This window comes from Tyto alba, unplaced genomic scaffold (genome assembly GCF_018691265.1).
Source record: "Tyto alba isolate M040663 unplaced genomic scaffold, T.alba_DEE_v4.0 Super-Scaffold_6, whole genome shotgun sequence".
In the NCBI taxonomy this organism is placed as follows: Eukaryota; Metazoa; Chordata; class Aves; order Strigiformes; family Tytonidae; genus Tyto; species Tyto alba.
In genome coordinates, this window is record NW_024881327.1 from 29,620,993 (window position 1) to 29,638,781 (window position 17,789).

Here is a 17,789-nt window from a genome sequence, read left to right on the forward strand (position 1 = left end):
ACACTTGGAGTCTCTACACCTCCAACACCACCACAATTAGGAGTGGCAACAAACCCAATGCAAATGAGATTTTGGGGAGCTAGGGGTATTTTCTGGATCTTCTTGCAGTTAAGAACCCTAACCCAAGCTCATACAGATTGCTGTTCTATTCCCACCTTCTGCTTTAGGTAGAATCTAACACTATCATGTCCTAAAAACAAATGATGAAGGAATATACTCTCATAAACAAACAACTAACTTTTTCCCCCTAGATACACACATGGCAAGGAAAGAACCATACATCTCCCTTCCTATAACCATAAAATTATTTCATGGATGGAAAACAAACATTACTTCTTTTTCCCCAGAAAGGCACTAACCTATCTTTCAGCCTTTCACAGCAGCAACCTTATAAAACTATTATTTTCCATTTAGCTGCTACAATGGGCAATGTAAGATTTTTATTTTTGTGTAGTGTCAGAGCACTTCTTTCCAAACACTCTAGCTCTGTTGTGATTTCAATGGTCGATCTGCCTATTCTGTCTCAGGATAAAAATTATATATTAGCTAAAGCATCCCATTTTCTTTATTACTCAAATGAGAATACATCAGGCACCATAACCAAAATTGCAGGTGCAGATCAAAAGCCATAGACAATAATAGAAAGTAAAATAAAGAAGTCTTAATGGAAACCTTAAAGGCCAAAGCCCACTCTAAATAAATCTTCAAAATGGCTTGTACAGGCTTCCCTGTAAAATAAAAGGATAAAATGAGAGGAAGGAAAGGAGCAGGGAATAAACAACATTTTACATTACCATTTGCAGTCTGAAGAGGGAGGAAATGGGATGGGGCAAGATGGAAAAGCCTGAGGAAGAAAGGTCTCTATTATTAAAATGTTTACCTCCTGTTGGAAACATCTCTAAACAGTCTGGCACTAAAACCCCCAGGACTTGCTCACTGCAGAACGTGCCAAATGGAGATTTCTTTCAGAGCAGACTAGCTGCTTCTGAATTATTGCCTCATCTAGAGCAACAAGCCAGTTGCCAAAATATAGAGTGGTTTAAGCTTGCTCCACCACCAACCTGGCTGAAAAGCCATACTGTTTATGCAAAGTGTCTCAATGGTCGCCTTCACTCACACAGTTACTATCCGTCCCTGCTTCTTGAAAAAAAAAAAAAAACCACTGAATACATCTCTTCCTACATAGGTCAATACACACAAACTAAATCTACTGTGCTAATTTAGATTCATATAGAGCATCTGTCTTGATATGTAGTGTTTTATCAACTCTGTTAGGTTTCTGTTGAAATACAGGGCAAAAAAAATTGTAGCTATTTTACAGTGGGGACCTGGCATAAGGCCCTTCGCCATGGCACAGGGGAAAGAAAGAGTCTGCAGGGGAGAAAACCCTAACCCACACCTTCACCCAGCAGTCCCACACTTTCTTGCCTTGCTGACCCTAACCAAAGGACTTCACTGCCCTGGGCCTCCCATCCCCAGCCACTTCTCAGTTTAAAGAGTTTGCAGGAGAGAAAACTTGCAGTGCACACCTTCCTCTGGCAGCCCCACTGCATCTGCAGCACTAGCCTTTGTCCCTCCCCAAACCTAATCCTAACACTAAACCTAACCCTTGGCTCATTCTGAGGTGAAGACACTCAGACATAACCCCAGCAACCAAGTTCACAGAAGAGAAAACATTTGCAGTCTAAACCTTCCTCTGGCCCCACTATACTGACCCCATTTCCAGCCCCAGTACTTCTACAGCTCTGGGCTTTGTCACTCTCCCAGCCCTAAACCTGACTGTTATAGTGTGTGTTGACCTCTGTTGTTATTTTTATGTGCCATTCAGAAAAATAGATTTTGTAAAAAACCCCCACAAGTTACCATTCAGAAACATTGGCAACGAGTACATGGCAGAATACTGTCCTGCCTACTGCACTGCAGACAACAGAGAAGTCAGACAGCAGGCAGTCAACAACATGACCATCACCACAAGCAGCTATTTTTCTGCACTTAGCTGCACAGCAAGTCTAGATACTTGCACTGTAGGCATCTATGGACAAGGGAACAATTCCAGCATCTGTTGTCCAACCCCACTGTTATCTCTGAAAATTTTGTATGGCATCACAATACTCTACCCCCCAAAGACAAAACAACTTCACGTTCTTCTGGAATCACAAATTTGATAACTTACATAAGCATGAGAAATCCTTCTAAATGGATCATTCTAGGACATTAAATTAAATCTTTAAAAATATATTTGTATCACAGAAATGCCTGAGAAAAGTATAGAAAATACAGTGGCAGGACAAGTGTTAACAGGAGCAACATAGAACCCATCAGCTTCTACATCAGCTGAAACACACACACATTGTTCAGTGCTTTATTTTCACAGCATTTACTTCCATTACAAAATTTAACTGTATCACTTTCATACCAAGTCACAGAGGGCAGGCAATCAACGTAAGTCTTGCTACAACATACATTTAAGGCCCTATCCCCAGACAACGTTAGACAAGTCACTTCCATCACCTGATTCATACAGCAGAAAAACAGTTGAAGGCACTTGCTCAAAAAACACACCTTGTTGCTGGCACATTAAGATCCTCTGCCTCAGACATCTGATCTGTCTGGCCAGTTTAGCAATACTGATCACTTAGGAAGGCACTAAGGTCCCTACTGGCAGGTTCAAACAGAGGGTTAAAGCCTAGCAGATCCTCAGTTGTACCAAGACTTTGAATGACGACCGATTTCTCTGAGTACCTCCCAGCTCATGCTGACCGTGCCTGATACCAATTCTTTCCTCCAAGGAAACAATCCTTTTTCTGGTGCAGTAAAAATCATCAGGGCTCAAGTATGTTCATCCTCATAAGGGCATTGAGGGCAGACACACTGCTCACTCCTAATGTAGATGTCAGACTGCAGTCTTGCCCCAAACTACCACCAGTTTTAAGCCCAGGTTTTCCCAAGCACAAATTTAGTTCATGGGTTTGTACAGCTGTGTGCTTTAAACACAGAAAATCCTCAAGCGGATGTGCATCTCCTAAAGAAAAAAGTGAAACCTTTATATCACTGTGTACCACATTCTGCTATGCTGAAGCTGGTGAGCTCTTGTATAAATGGTCAGAGAGTAGAATTGTTGATGTTGGAATAGATGTACTGGTTTTGCTGGGATTTTTTTTTGTTGTTTGGAATTGTTGTGGGTTTTTTGTTTTGTTTTTAAGGCATTGGTACTATTTTTCATAATTCTGCATCTAGGAAAACAGATGTCAATGGGACAAGTTCAGCTAAGCAGTCCTGAGAGATAACAAAAAATGTTGTTAATTACTTTAAGCTTTCCATTATTTTCTCCCTTTTCCTTCCCCTCCGGTAAGATACTGCTAATTTAAGGTCTAACACCACACGGTGCAGGAATAGTGGTTGAAACAAATCATGAAACAATGTCCTTCCATATTGTTTTCAAAAGGAGAATGTAGGTATATTCCCCAAGTTTGACCTTTTTGGTAGCAGGGGTTTTGTGACCAGCATACATTTTGGATATGGCTTGCAAAACAAGTTTAGGGAGGACTTTTTAAAACACTTTAGCTTTCAGCCAACTCGTTTCTCACAGAAATCATTCTGGAGAAGAAGTAAGAAGTCAAATGAAGGAGGAAAAAAGAAAAAAACAGAAATATAAAGACTGTAATACTTCTCCTATTGAGGTTTTCTTGTACCTGATATGACCAGTGTTTCTCTGACATGACCAGAAGAAAGATATTACAATGAAATATCAAGGAACTTTTAACAGTAAAAGGAGCAAAGACATAACAAAAAGAAATACAGATAAAATATTTCTTAAAATAATTAAAACTAAATACGATGAAGGCAAAAAACCCCAACAATCCCACCGAACACTCAAAAGACAATAACTCAAAACAGGATAAAACCAAGCCTCTTCAGACTTCATCCACAAAATCCAAGTTTTTATACACACCCCTGGCCTATTCTCCAGACCCTTCAGGCTCTCAGCTGGGATTTCTGCCCACCACCCTCAGCATTTACGCAGCTACCCTGAGTCAGGACAAAACTCTGGTTCTTCACTTCTTAAAGTCCTCCTGCCACTTTCAGTCCAACATCCACACAACCATCCTCCCCTCCCCCTGTGCCAGGTGCTGCTGGCTTGGACTCTTCAATAGCTAGCTGTTAAATGAAGTATGCTAAAACACTGCATAGAAGCTAAAACCTTAGAGCTGCCCTAACTTATGGAAATGACAGGGTATGATGGAAGTGGAAAGCTGCTCCATCCCCACTCTTATAGGGAGAAGCTAGGTCATTTCCTTCTCCCCCACCCCAATAAAAACCTGCTCTGATAGGTATGGGAAGAATCAATTGCTCTACTTGGTGCTGTCCCCAAGGCTTGGCATTCCAGGAGATAAGGTCGCTCACAGCAGGACAGACAAGCTGAAATCAGTACTAGCCACTGTGTGTGACTAACCTATTAGACCTTCCTAGGGTTGTTTATCATCAGTTAAGAATTTGAAAAACTTCTGCCAGGAAGAGAAGGCGTTTCAGGCAACAGCTGATAAAAGATCTAATGAAAAGCATCAAGACAACTGCCCATAAAATTCTTGCAAGAAAGCGTCAGTTAAGAAAATATTCAAAGGATGGCTGCCAAAACCCAACCTCCAAAAGACCTTGTTCCTAAGAGGAAATGGAAGAGAAGCACTTTCAGAGAATAAGCTTCAGAAACAGAAAAAAAGAAAAGTTGAAGTGATGTGTGTTCACAGATCAATCCAGGCTGGAGGAATGGGTATCCAACAGAGTTCTGTGCTCAAATAACAGATCATATTCTTAAAAAGAAAAGCTGACTGATGACCTGATCTTAAAGTTAAAGGGCATTTCATATTTGAGAGTTCAGGAAATTCTATCCACAGTAAACCTTCATAGAGACATTTCTCCTTTAAAATTAAGTTTTACAGATTTACATTCTAACAGGCAACCTTTCAGCACTTGATAATTATTAGCCCAGACAGCTTCAGTATCCACGTATTTTAAACTTGTACTCTAGAGGCAGCTCCAAAATGCCCCCAAACAGTTGAAAAGGAGAGGAAAAATCCACTACTGATCTTAAAGATGAACAAATCACATTGAAACAGCAGACAATGAAAAGTCAAAATATTTTGTTGCAAAGGAAGTGGTAAAGAAGTTTCAAAATATAGAGAAGTTCTTGAGGTCACAAAAATATTTTTGGGAAAACATTCTTGAGTGATTGCTAATGTTGCCCCTGACATTATTTATTTAGGATCAGATGAACAAGGTGTTTTTTTAACAAGCAGGACAGAACTGACTGCATCCTATAAAGGGCTCTCAGTCCAGTCTGATAAGTAAAAGGTGAATAAAGACCTATGCAAATACATAGCATTGAGAAAACAAGTATGCCAAACACAGGATAGCATAGGTCTTGCTCTGCCAAAGGCTAAAAATATGAACAAGATAGAAGCCTTGCAAAACAGCTCAAGAAATGCAACAGGGAAGATTGTATATAAATAGCTTCACAAGCTATTTATACAGAACCTTCCACCACAACGACTGACATGAAGAGCATCCCATGCCCCTATAGATTTACAATTCACACATAGTTTTACACTGAGTAGCAATCGCCATGGATAATTGCCCAAAGTACATATCCAATATAATTTCTTAAACATACACTCTTGGAAAGCTGAAACCTCTCGCAGGATTACCTTGCTTTGCACTTGAGCAACACTCCATTTGAATGGGTCAGTGTTCCACAGTCTCTTGCCCTGTCAGTTACCAAGCTCCACTGAAAAAACTCTACTATTTAGTCTGCTGAGGTGCGTATTTTTTTAAAACATAAAGACAGGTCGTTCTGGCTGTACTCAAGCATGCCCCTCAATGGCTATTCTCCTCTTCTCATGCACACAGCTGAGCATTATGGTTTACGTTACCTTTGACCCCTCACCTAAACTGTACTAATAAATAGCTCTTCATTATAACACGACAATAAAACTTAAAGATTAAAAACTCTGGATTCATATAAAACCATTTCAAATGTCCTCACATGAACCTAAATCTTAATGCTTAATGAGCCCTGGGGCCCGTCTCTCTAAACTGGAGACATGCCAAATCCATGATGCTGATAATGTTTTAGCTTTACAACGCTGAGCCTGAAAACCGCAGGAGAATATCAATCCCTTCTCACCTCAAGGCATGGGTCACATTCAAAACTTCAAGCATGCCTATGAAACTCAAATACCTTCTTAGTTTCCAGGAATAGGAAATGCAATCAAAAGCCTAATTAAGCATAAGGGCTGGGCATCCACTAACTTCTCCAGTGAGGTGTCTGGCAAGACAAAAGTCTCTGTACTGTACACTACACAGCCAAGTGCTGAACTAATGCCAGGCCTATACCACTGACAGACGACTAGAATAACATATCTGCAAAATCCTACAATCTACAAAGATGACTGAGTATTTGTTTTCCCCTACCAGGTCTCCATAAGCGGCTTGACAATTTTACGTAAGTGACATTAACTTGCAAGAACTTGATTTTTAAACAACCAAGCAACTGAAGCACCGTATGTACAGCAAAGGCTGTTCTCCATACCTAACGGTTCCACTGACTCAGAAGATGAAGTTTTACTATTCCATAGCATTACACTTGCACTGATCTGGCACATATCCAGCCCTTGCTGAAAACAGCATTCATGTCAGCCCAAAGCTTAGTCAGATGCACTGGAACCATGATGCAAGCCCAAAGAAACTTTGCTCTCTGAGAAAAATCAGCTCATTCATCACCAGTGATGTGAAGAACACAAACTAAGGAGACTTCTTATTTATAGACAGAGTAAATGATAAATTCCATTAAGTAATTCTTGATCACAATCGCTTTCAGCTCGCTCAGATTTATAGCCACACTTCACTTTTCCTTTAAATACTCTTAAAATAATCTATGTGCATGACTAACTTCTCACTTCTTTTTTAATTTAAAAGTAAAACTTAGAAACTTTCTTGTACTTTAAGAGCATGTATTCCTAACATGTACAGTTGAAGTGAACTGCTTTTCCTAAATATTGTCTTACATGGGAAAAAGTGTAAAATTTTTTCCTTAATTCACTGCACATACCCAGTTTTACCAAGATTGCTTAAAAGCAATAATACAGCTTTATATATACTCTTTCAAAAAATAACAAAAAAAATTAGAGTCAAAGTATCCCGGTTTTGAACAATAAGCATAGTTTCTGCACTTCTTACTAAGCTACAGAGCACCGTGTATGTGCTAATATAAAAAATAAGTCTCTAATTAACAAAGAAACATTTGGGAAAATGCTCATAAGTTAGTATCCAGAATTGTATATGCAAGTGACATCCATCTTTAACCACATACAGTTATTTCTCTTTCACTTTTATATGTTTATGCCATGACTTCTCAAGGTACGCAGTTAAATACTCATTAGAATTTTCATGCTTGAGAAAAAGCAAAGATTTATTATGCTTGCATTTACTGCTATAAATTGATTTACATACATACATACACATGCAGCTAAACTATTCTACGTACAGAACCCAAGGTATTACACGCAATCATGATGCTGCTGGACTCCACTGCAAAGCCAAATAACTTCTGCTAATATCTAAATCTGGATTTGGTTTGAGTTTGTTGTTTAAGGTCCTTTTCCCAGGATCCATATCCCAATTTTTGTTGTTACTCCTTATGGTTTGGATCCTATTCCTGACATTAGAATCTCATTACCATTAATACAAACTTCCAGGGTGGCTGGACTCCTAGTAAGTACTGCTTGATTCCAGAGAAAGCTTGAGAGAAAATACGATCACAACTGCATATCAGAAATGTTTACAGATAGACTGCATACACATCACCCTTGGACAGTCATATTAAAGCAAGTAAATAACTTGGATTTTCCAAGTCTCAGATCCCCACAGAGATTTGTCTAACTGCTGTATGCCCAGTGTGAAAGAAGGAATTGTGCAGTAGCAGAGCTGGGCAAAGGGATCTGCTCACCTTAAAAACACACTTACAAAAGCATTAGAGCAATAACAACTAGGCAAGGTTGCAGGAAGATGTATGCATTTTTGTCTTCATGTAGTAATTTTTAAACTTATTAATCGCAATTGTTGCATGGTTAGAAACAAAAGCAACTTCAACTTCCTTATCTGCTGTTTCAGAAAAGCAACAGAACTACCCAAATCAGTGGGGCATGTGGATGGAGACAGCATATACTTTTTCTCTTGCAATAAACCATCATTCAGATGCCTGAATCTGTAGAATAGGAACACCTAAGCACTGCAACAACCAGATCTAATTTGTTCCTGATTAATCCTCTAGCTTCTTATGATATCTGGGTCAAACCCAAATGTTAAAGTTATGTAAGAAAAAAAAAAAACAAAACAAAACAAACAAAAAAAAAACCAAAACAAAACAAAAAAAAAACAACCAAAAAAAAAAACAACCAACCAAATAAAACCCCCAAAACTGAACATGTGCTGGAGTGGAAATTAGGGATTTCTAGTGATATTTCCTGCTACTGGTGTTGTATTACTGCCTCATATAGCTTTCCACCATGCCCCCAGGAGGGCACTTTTGCCCACCCATGCAGAAGTGTAGCTGGGAAACTCCTCAGTCTTTGCATGAGAATTTAATGCACAAAGCAACAACAGAGCAAGAACTGACTCTACCTAGCTATGATGTCCCTTGCTGAAATCACCATCTGCACTGATGTCAGACAGCTATGCAAAAAGCCATGAACTCATTTTCAGACAAACAGAAGATGTAGTCACTGGCTTCTCAACACAGCTGGGTGAACAATTAGAGCCAGCACTGTCAGGGCAACTGCACAAGTGGGCTTTCAAACGTCCAGAAAGAAGGAAGGGCTTGTGTTGCTCTTATCTGTCAGCTTGCCACTTCATGGTTTCCTGCATTGTTTAAATATGCTCCTCAGCTCCCGAGTTGAGTGCGTCAAGCGATAAAAGTGTCACAACAAGGCCAGATCGAGATGCCAGCTGTAGTGTAAACACTACCAGAGAGGCAGGTACAAGGCTTGTGGGTGCCCATGGCTAGCACACGCATTCAGGGTGGCTTTACCAGTCAGGCTGGTGGTCCACAGCACGTCCATTCCAAGAGTCCAAGATTTTGGCATCACACAGCTGTATTAGTTTTCATTTATTAAAATATGTGGATAGTGGCTAGCCGTGAATGAACTGTTTATAATCAGTGTACTGATGTCTGCCTGAATTTGCAGGTTGTGTAGGCCATAGACATCAGAATCAACTTGAAGGAAGGCCTGACATTACTGTGCATAAGGCTCCAACGATCCTGCTCTAGACATAGACAAAAAATTCCCCCTGTGACATTTCACACATGGTTAGTCTGCTGTTTGGGGAATGGACTCTGGCATGGTGGCTTCCCTTCCCTTCTGGAAAACACCTGCAAAGTCAGAAGGGAGCTTGAGACGTGTTTGGGACATTCAAGGCATATTGGCTGTGTCCCCACTCCAGACATCAGTTTCCAGTCCTCCAGATGCTGGGATCCCTCAGAACCTGATCTCACATTCGGTCCTCGTCACAAAATACAACAGGCAAGGAAAACACTGAAACAGCCACGTGGAAGTAAGCACCACTCCACACTCATGTGGACATCACTCACACAAGTGTTTGGCTACAAGTTGCTAGTTAATTATATCAGCAATGACTACTGTCCTGTGGAGACAAACTGAGGCAAGTTTAGCTTTTCTCTAAAATTTCAAAAAATCAAATAAACCAGACCAAAGACAATGAATCCTTCCATCTTCAGAAACCTAAGACAGCTATAATTTTTCTCTCGTCCTCTGAAGCTTATCAGACGCTTTGAGATCAGGTTTTCATCTACTTTTTAAGGCCAGCTGCCATGAAAGCACAGCAGATTGGAAAATTATGAAAAAGCTAGAATAGCACTAGATTTTTTTCATGAGGTACCCAGGTAGGTCCCTGATAAAACAGAAAACTCCTGTCTAGAAAGACAATATCGCCTGTGGCAGCTTTACTAGCACTTCTTCACTGTGCGACCAATAGAAAATTAACTATCAGTGCTTCACTTGCCAAAGACTGCTTTTTGAAGATACGTTAAGAGTTCTCGCTGTTACACCCCAAATTTCTGTTGAGTTCGTTATTTTACAGTGGACTTGGAACCAGTGAGGAGCACACTTTGTTGTTGGCCTTATAATTTGCTCATCATCAGAAAGTCAAATTTGAAGGCCAGATTGGTAGCTCTCTGGTTAATGTTCTGTAGCCAAATAGAATTTCCCCCCTAACCACAGCTACCAGGAGCAGGACGCAATACAAACATCATAGCCTCTCAGATTTGAGGTTGACAAGAGAGATCCCTTCAAACTGATTTGCACTGATCCACAGGTGGTAAAGGAGGACAAGCAATTTGCCCAACATCACAGAACAATTTAGTAGTAAAACCAAGTGTTGTCCCTTGACCTGCTGCCTATTACTGGAGCTCACAGCCTCCTAAGAAATACATATTTATTCATTTCATTAGCAAAACATTAGTTAGTTAAGCTTTCAATCTTAAAGATTTACGGCATTTAAATCAGACTACATCTGCTTACTTTCAGATAAGATTACAATCTAATCTTGAAATACACATCCCTTACTTTTCATGCAACACAATTCAACCTTAACATTTAAAGAGCACCGTGAAGTGATTCAGCACACAGCACTTCCCTTGAACACACAGAGATGTTGTGCAAGAGGCAACCCTTAAATACAAAGAGGTGGACTACATGCTTCTTCCGAGTTACACAACTTTTGATCAACAATAACAACTACTTCCCTCCTCCCAAAGCCACTCCTCAGCAAAGACATGCAACTACAATCAAACTAGATCATATCATTTCCTTTGCATTTTTTTCCCCTTTAACAGCTAAAGTTCAAGCTGTCTGATTAATGACACCAGTGAGATATACAACAGTATTTACACAAGCAGTTTTCAAAGCTATAAGCTACCTAGAGTTGAGTTACAGGATATTAGCTCAACTCTACTGCTGAAAACAGTTTTTGAGTTACAGTACCTTTCATAGTATGAAATTTAACCAATAGCTGTAATGGTCCAGCTAAACATCTCAGGAGATCTCATTTATAAGTTTCAATATGCATTCAGTTCTGCACAAGCTTCATCCTTCTGGTGTGCAAAGACAGCTTTTACCAACTTCAGTTACAACCCTACACACCCACGGAAAGAAAACGGTCCATACAGGTGATTCAGATCAGTGGATTCTCCCAAACTCCTGACAACTTGCATGGGATTTTCAAAGAACTACAGGCATTAGGGCGTACTTCCAAGTTGCTCTTAAAAGTCGCCAGTTTTGGCATCTAAGCCCACAAAATGCTTTTGGAAGACTCCACCTAAAAACTAGCTATTAAAACCACAGAGAGAAACGTGCAAAAGCTAACTTGTGTTTCTTGTCCAAAAATTACAAAACACATCATTCAAAAGCACCTTTAGGTAAAATTTAGAGGATGCCTAACCTTTCCAGAAACTATAAAAGCAGCTGAGTATTGATGGTATTCAGATGGCTAACTCTTGACAGTGTTCAGACCTGGAGTTGATCCAAAACACCTCACTGTAGCAGAGACGTCCACAGGCAGGTGTGGAACACCATTTGCCAATCTGTGGTTAACATCTTTAAATAAAAGGAAACCAAAAAGAAAATACAATTTTTACTTTACATAACTCAGCGAAGGATCTGGGGTGGAGTGAGGGAAGCATTTTGCAGAACCTGTTTTCTTTAAGCCACATTTCAATCCTCACCATAACAATAGCTTTGGCACTGAAATGATGCTGCAGTGAAATACCAGTGTGCACAATGTCAAAATTCACAAAAGGAAACCAACAACTAGACATATTAGCTAAAGTTCATTTCAGTTTTAGTCAAGATTGTATTCAAAGCTCAAAACTATCAGTGTTACTTACTCACACAGAAGAATGCCGTTTTCTAATCCAGAACGAAAATCTTTCTCACCAAAACTTCTGCCTGTGACTTGCTGCAAAAGAATAGGAGAAAACAAAAGAGTGACATCTATTAGAAGGTGTGTCTTACAAGAGCAATTCATAACATTCAGTTAAAGCATCTGCTGCATAAGAAGCATCTGAGCTTTACAGCCCTTGCCAAAGGACTAAGTCATGTCCATCAACTAGTTTCCTCCTTCCAATTTCATTGAGCTACTTAACACAGAACAAAAATATTTTCTCTGGCCAGTGCAATTACAGATTATAAACAGAGATGTTTTCTATTAAAAAAAAAAAAATGACAAACCAAAAACTACAATGTATTCTTCAGAATATTTAAAAAAAAAATTCTACAGTGTTTTGAATTTTAAAACTATAGCAATTAGACAAGCTATGTATTTTTACTGTATCACTTCATCCTCTGGTCTGCAAGGCCCGCTTTTACTAACTTCAGTGACAACCCTACATGCCCAGGGAAAGAAATCCATCCATACAGTTGATTCAGATCAGTGGATTTTGCACCATGTTAAAAATCTTGTACCAGGATTGAACTTTTGGCCTCTAACCTATCACATTTATAGAATAAGCAAAGGCAATTGGAAGCGCTCGCTTGAGTTACAGCTTTTTAGACACACGCTACAATACTCCTGGTTGTATTAAATGATATTTCACATCATGAAGTCAACTGTGACGTGAATACAAACTCAGTGGAAGCTAAGGTTCAGACACCCACTCACAGATCCTGGGATGATTGGACCAGGAGGTACATTCTGCATTTTGAGCTCTTAAACCAGTCCGTGCTGCCTAGGGATAGACAATCTAGGAATCCCAAACTCACCTGACTGTGCCAGATGCTACAAGCATGACCAAACCCCTGTTTATGACTCGCTACCATGTTGACAATGGCTTGCTACTCGTCATCAAATCATTCTCAATAGATGACATGTTCAGTTAAAGGTAAAGAATGCTTTTTATTACCACCAATATATATATAAAAATAGTTGTTATATTTAGAGAGCACTGAACAAAAACAAAGAGAAGCATGAAAAGCTTGCCTAGTTTTTAATTGTCCTCCAAGAGGTCTTCTCCTCACCCAGCCAAAACATTTACCGGATGCTTATAGAGTTCTCATGGCTTGCATCCAATCTTTCAGCAAGACTCTTGCTCTGGGCGTTGCTTCCACCATAGAAAACAGTGACTTGGGGACACATCTGTCCTTACATCCCAATTTTCTCCTTGCTGTTCCATTCAGATACAAGACCCTTCCCCTCCCAGTTTCCTGTCATAAAGACAGCAATTTATAAAAACTGACAAGTTTGGCACTTTCCCACGGGATTAGCGAATGCACCAGCTTCACAAATGCTGGTTATAGCTGTGCACAGCCTTAGACAGAGAACAGCACTTTTTTTGAATTGAAGTGCAAATGCAAAGCCTTAAACCTAATCCGCCACTTAATTATAAACATAGCAATTTTTCCAATGTGAAGGAACTTCTCCCAGCAAACTGGTATGACAATGTGCAAACTTTAACCCCCCATTCTCTGAAAAGCGTATCATAAATAATAAATCAACTGGCAATCATATTTCATGCAAATGCATAAAGCAGAACAGGGCACCGTGTTGCCCTTACATCTCAGAAGAAACCAGATGCAATTTGCCAGTAGTAAATGACCTCTAATAATTTAAACTGTCTCTAATCACAGTAAATCATCTCTAATCTTGATCTTCTGGGACAGAGGGAAATCATGACAATAAAACCACTAGCATTTGGGATGAATGACAGATGGACCATGTCAAAAAGACTGTTTTTTAATCCACAGATAAAGTACAGCACAGAAAGGAGTAGGAAGAACAATTTCATAACAGCCTGACTTATAGTGTTTTTTTCATCTATGCAGAAAAAAAGTAATTTAAAAGACAATAGTCATCTTATTTCACACCTCAATATCAAATGTTTCAGCTACAGAAGTCAATCTTTTTATGTGTTTGTTGAAGACCCCATTCACCAGGGAGCTGTACTGCAACTGTTAACACAATTCAGGTAAGGATCTACCTGAGTACTGCTGTCATTACTGCTGATGTAGGAAGGTTTCATACAAAATTTCTGGCTGCCCAAATGAAAACATGAAATGCAAATGCACAGCTGGAACAACAATTCATCCAGCAAAGAGGGACAACAGAATCTGACAGCAGGTGAGGAAAGACATGAAGGTCCAGGAACAGGGCATGTCTGTTTGAAAAGGAACTGGAAGTAAATGAGGCATGGAAAGGTTTATGCCTATTCTAGACGATCCAGCTGCAGAGGGGAAGCATTAATCAGCTACAAGTCTCCTAATTTAGCCAATTAAAATGTAAGAGTTCGACAGAGAAGGGCTAGAAACTAAAAATAATCATGAAGATGACATTATAAATGACAAAGATAAACCCAGAAGGGGACTGACTGGAGCAAGAAGCTGGGTCCACCTTTTCCAGAGGAAATTAGAGCTCAGTTTCTTGGCATATGCACACGCATACACACATGTTAATGCACACCCCCCTCCCCATGCTGAGGCCACTTTGGGCCATACCGTCAAGAACAACTACAGCAGGCCCATAGGCCAGCCTTGTGCACATTGCTGAGATAGCCTTGGCTCAGCACACCGAGAGCAGCCAGAGCAAGGATTTAAACTGATTTCAAGCAAAAGGATTGTTACGCTCATATTTGCAGAGTCCCACATAGCTAAGTACATACTAAAGTTTGCCCAAACCCATGTAAAAAGGAAAACACGTGCATTAGGCATGGTACCACAAAACCATTGCATGCATCACAGGACCGTATTCATGTTATTAATCTAAACACTGGTCTGTTCCTACTAGCTTATCTTCTTCCATCTCTGGAAGAGAGCCTCCAGTTTGACTGCTGGATGAAACTGAAAACACTGACATACAAGGACTAGAGGTTCGCGTTTACAGTGCTTCTACTGAGCTTCACTGGATGAAAGAAAATTGTACATCTGCAGCAAGACACAGAAAACTGGCAAATGGGGGAACAGATCTTTAGCCCATCAGCTTTGTACTATAGAGAACATCGAGACCTGGCTTTTCTTTTCAAGGCCCTCTCTAGACCACCACATCTTACATGCTTTCAAGCCACAACTCCATCTGCTACCTAGCACCACCCCCATGTCACCAGTAGAAACTGGCACACCGGCAGTAGAGGTGGAAGCAGGATACACGGAAGAATTTCTTGTTCACTGCTGCAATGCCAACACACTGTAATTCTCTGATGGGCAGAGGTACCAAATTTAGAATGAAGCCTCTTAAAGGCAAAACACAAGCTGTATCCTACTGATTACTGAAAAGCCTGCCACATTTTTAATAAGTTTTATAAAGCTGAGAGGAAAAGAAGCTGCCTTTCCATATCATACTGTAAATTTAAAATAGAGAACAGAAGCGAAACAATACAATTTATTATTGTCCTTCATTTATGTGAGGAGGAGTTGTTTTTATTCATCATCTGGATGATATTTTCTTCTCTGTAAAAAGCTGCAAGCGTCGTCAACCAGGCAATTATTTGACTGCCGGATGCATGTATCAGTTTCATTGCCACTTAACAACCCAGAAAATGAACCGAAAATGAATAATAAAAGTTTTTCCAAAAGGAATATTAGGAGAGTAAACCACAGCACACTGACTATCACAAGCTTATGGCAACAACTTTAATATGTATTTACACAGAGTAACACTTCTTATATACAGTATTATTGCTGATTAACTCCTTTGTTCTTTGCCGTTACGCATGCCACTAAATTTATGTCATCAAGGATGGCTGTCATCCAGCCACTAACCAGTGCCATATTACACAACTCTATTTTCACTAAGCCTCAGTTCACATTGTTTTCCTTGTGTTTTGTATTGCTGCTGGTGCTTCCTGAGATGGAGCTTGCAAAGCCTCTGGTGTCAAAACAGTTTAAGGGCATGAAAAAGAAAAGGTGACAAATTATTGAGTAGATGCTGGCCGCAGGTGAAATTTATCTCAACTAACAAGATATAAGTAGTTGAATAAACACTAGGTCATCAGGGATAACACTTTGAAAATAGTTAGCTTAATTTTCTATGTGCACATCTGAAAATAGCATGTAAAACTGAACAAAAATATAGACACAGTGGGGAGAGGTCTTTGTTACACATTATGCATTCTGGAGAGCTTGTGAAGCATGACAGCAAGAAAAGATTTTCAAAAAGTTTGTTAGGCTGTTCTTTTCTTTGTACATGGGTATGCTGCATTATCATTTTGTGCAACCACTGTTTTCACCTACATAATCTTCTACGTCAATGAACAAAGCGCACCCTGCTACTTAACTAGAAAACATACTGCTTTTACTTCAGGGAGATGAAAAAGGTTTAAACTATAATAATCACAGGTATGTAAAATAGAAAGCGTTGGAGCATATAAGCAGCAGGGAACCCAAAACACCAAAAGAAGCACGACGGTCTTTAGGGCATCAGGATTTGGTGCCTCTAGAGTAATGAATTCCTACTTCCCCATTTCTGACATACAATTTCAGCTAATAACAAGAATATGCAAGTTAAATTATTTTTTCATGTAGCATAGACAAGAGATTTCTGAACTAAACAACACCGACAAATTTTAATCCAGCTTTACATTTGCAGACCAGAATTGTACCACATTGCTGTGGTGGCACAATGGGAATTGGAGAACCTTCACCGGCTCCTGTTTCTGCCATGTACTGTTCATGCGATGCTTTGGTCTTCAAAAGTAGACACAATGCATCATCTAGGCATGAGCTCCCCCTCTCTTATTCCACAGCAGAGGGGCTTGAATTGCTAAAATCATAGCAATATAAGCCAGTCATGAACAGCGTTATTACAAATACTAAGAAGATAGTTGGTTTAGTATACACAAACTTGAAGACTGCATGAATGGAGCTTTCCAAGAGCAAAAAACAGTGGTCTAGGCATACCTATCTTCCAAGAAACCTGAATGATGACAAGAACTCTGCACAAAGCTTTCCAAGGCATTGCAAATATTGAGGTAATTTACTACTGAAATCAATAAAAGGGCAAACAACTTAAAATATCTTTAGTGTGTATTTCTACTCTCAAGGACAAAACTAGTACAAGCTCAGAATGACTAATGCAATCAGCAATGAACCACCTGAAATTCTGTGGTATGGAAGTTGAAAATTTAAAGAATGCATGGGAGGAAGGGGGGAGATTTCACACTTGGGTAGCAAGATTAATCTCCAAAGAAAGCACTTCATTTATTTTTAGATCTTCCACTTTCTGGTCACTTAAGTTTAACTGCAGTTTGCAAAGTTAGCCAGCTGTGCTGAAGTTCCCCTTGTTCTTTTCTTCTGACTATTCACCCTGGTAATATTCTTTAAAGAGCCAGGAAGTTGACTCGCCCTTTTTCACACTTCATAGGAACTCCATCTTTTCTAGCAACAATAAAATAAAAGAGAAGACAGCATATTCTCCTCCATTTGCTTTAAATTCCCTTCTGCCATACCATCACTTGGGTTAGCTGACAGTTTGGTGTCAACATATAGCATGGGAGAACCGTAGCAATTGATACAAACATACTCCCAACCCCTTTGGTGGGCCCAGTTCTAAATCCTCACTAAAAGAATGATTTCTTTGGTACAGAATGCTAGTCAGTGCCTTTTCCATGAAGGGGACAACAACTAAAAAAACACATCTCAACAGCTGATTTTTTTTTTTTTTTTTTTTTTATCCATTGCATAGTTTAGTGAGGACATGATCCTGTGAATGGACACATGCATTTATATTTAATG

The 17,789-nt window shown here is 39.6% G+C and overlaps 1 protein-coding gene across 1 annotated transcript in view; it reads right to left on the bottom strand.

Annotated features, from left to right (window-relative positions):
• The window catches only part of LIMCH1 (LIM and calponin homology domains 1), a 186,231-nt gene that overhangs the window by 105,461 nt on the left and 62,981 nt on the right, over window positions 1-17,789 (bottom strand). The window contains 1 exon segment of the mRNA XM_042808440.1: window positions 11,957-12,027. Coding sequence (XP_042664374.1) covers window positions 11,957-12,027 — 71 coding nt within the window.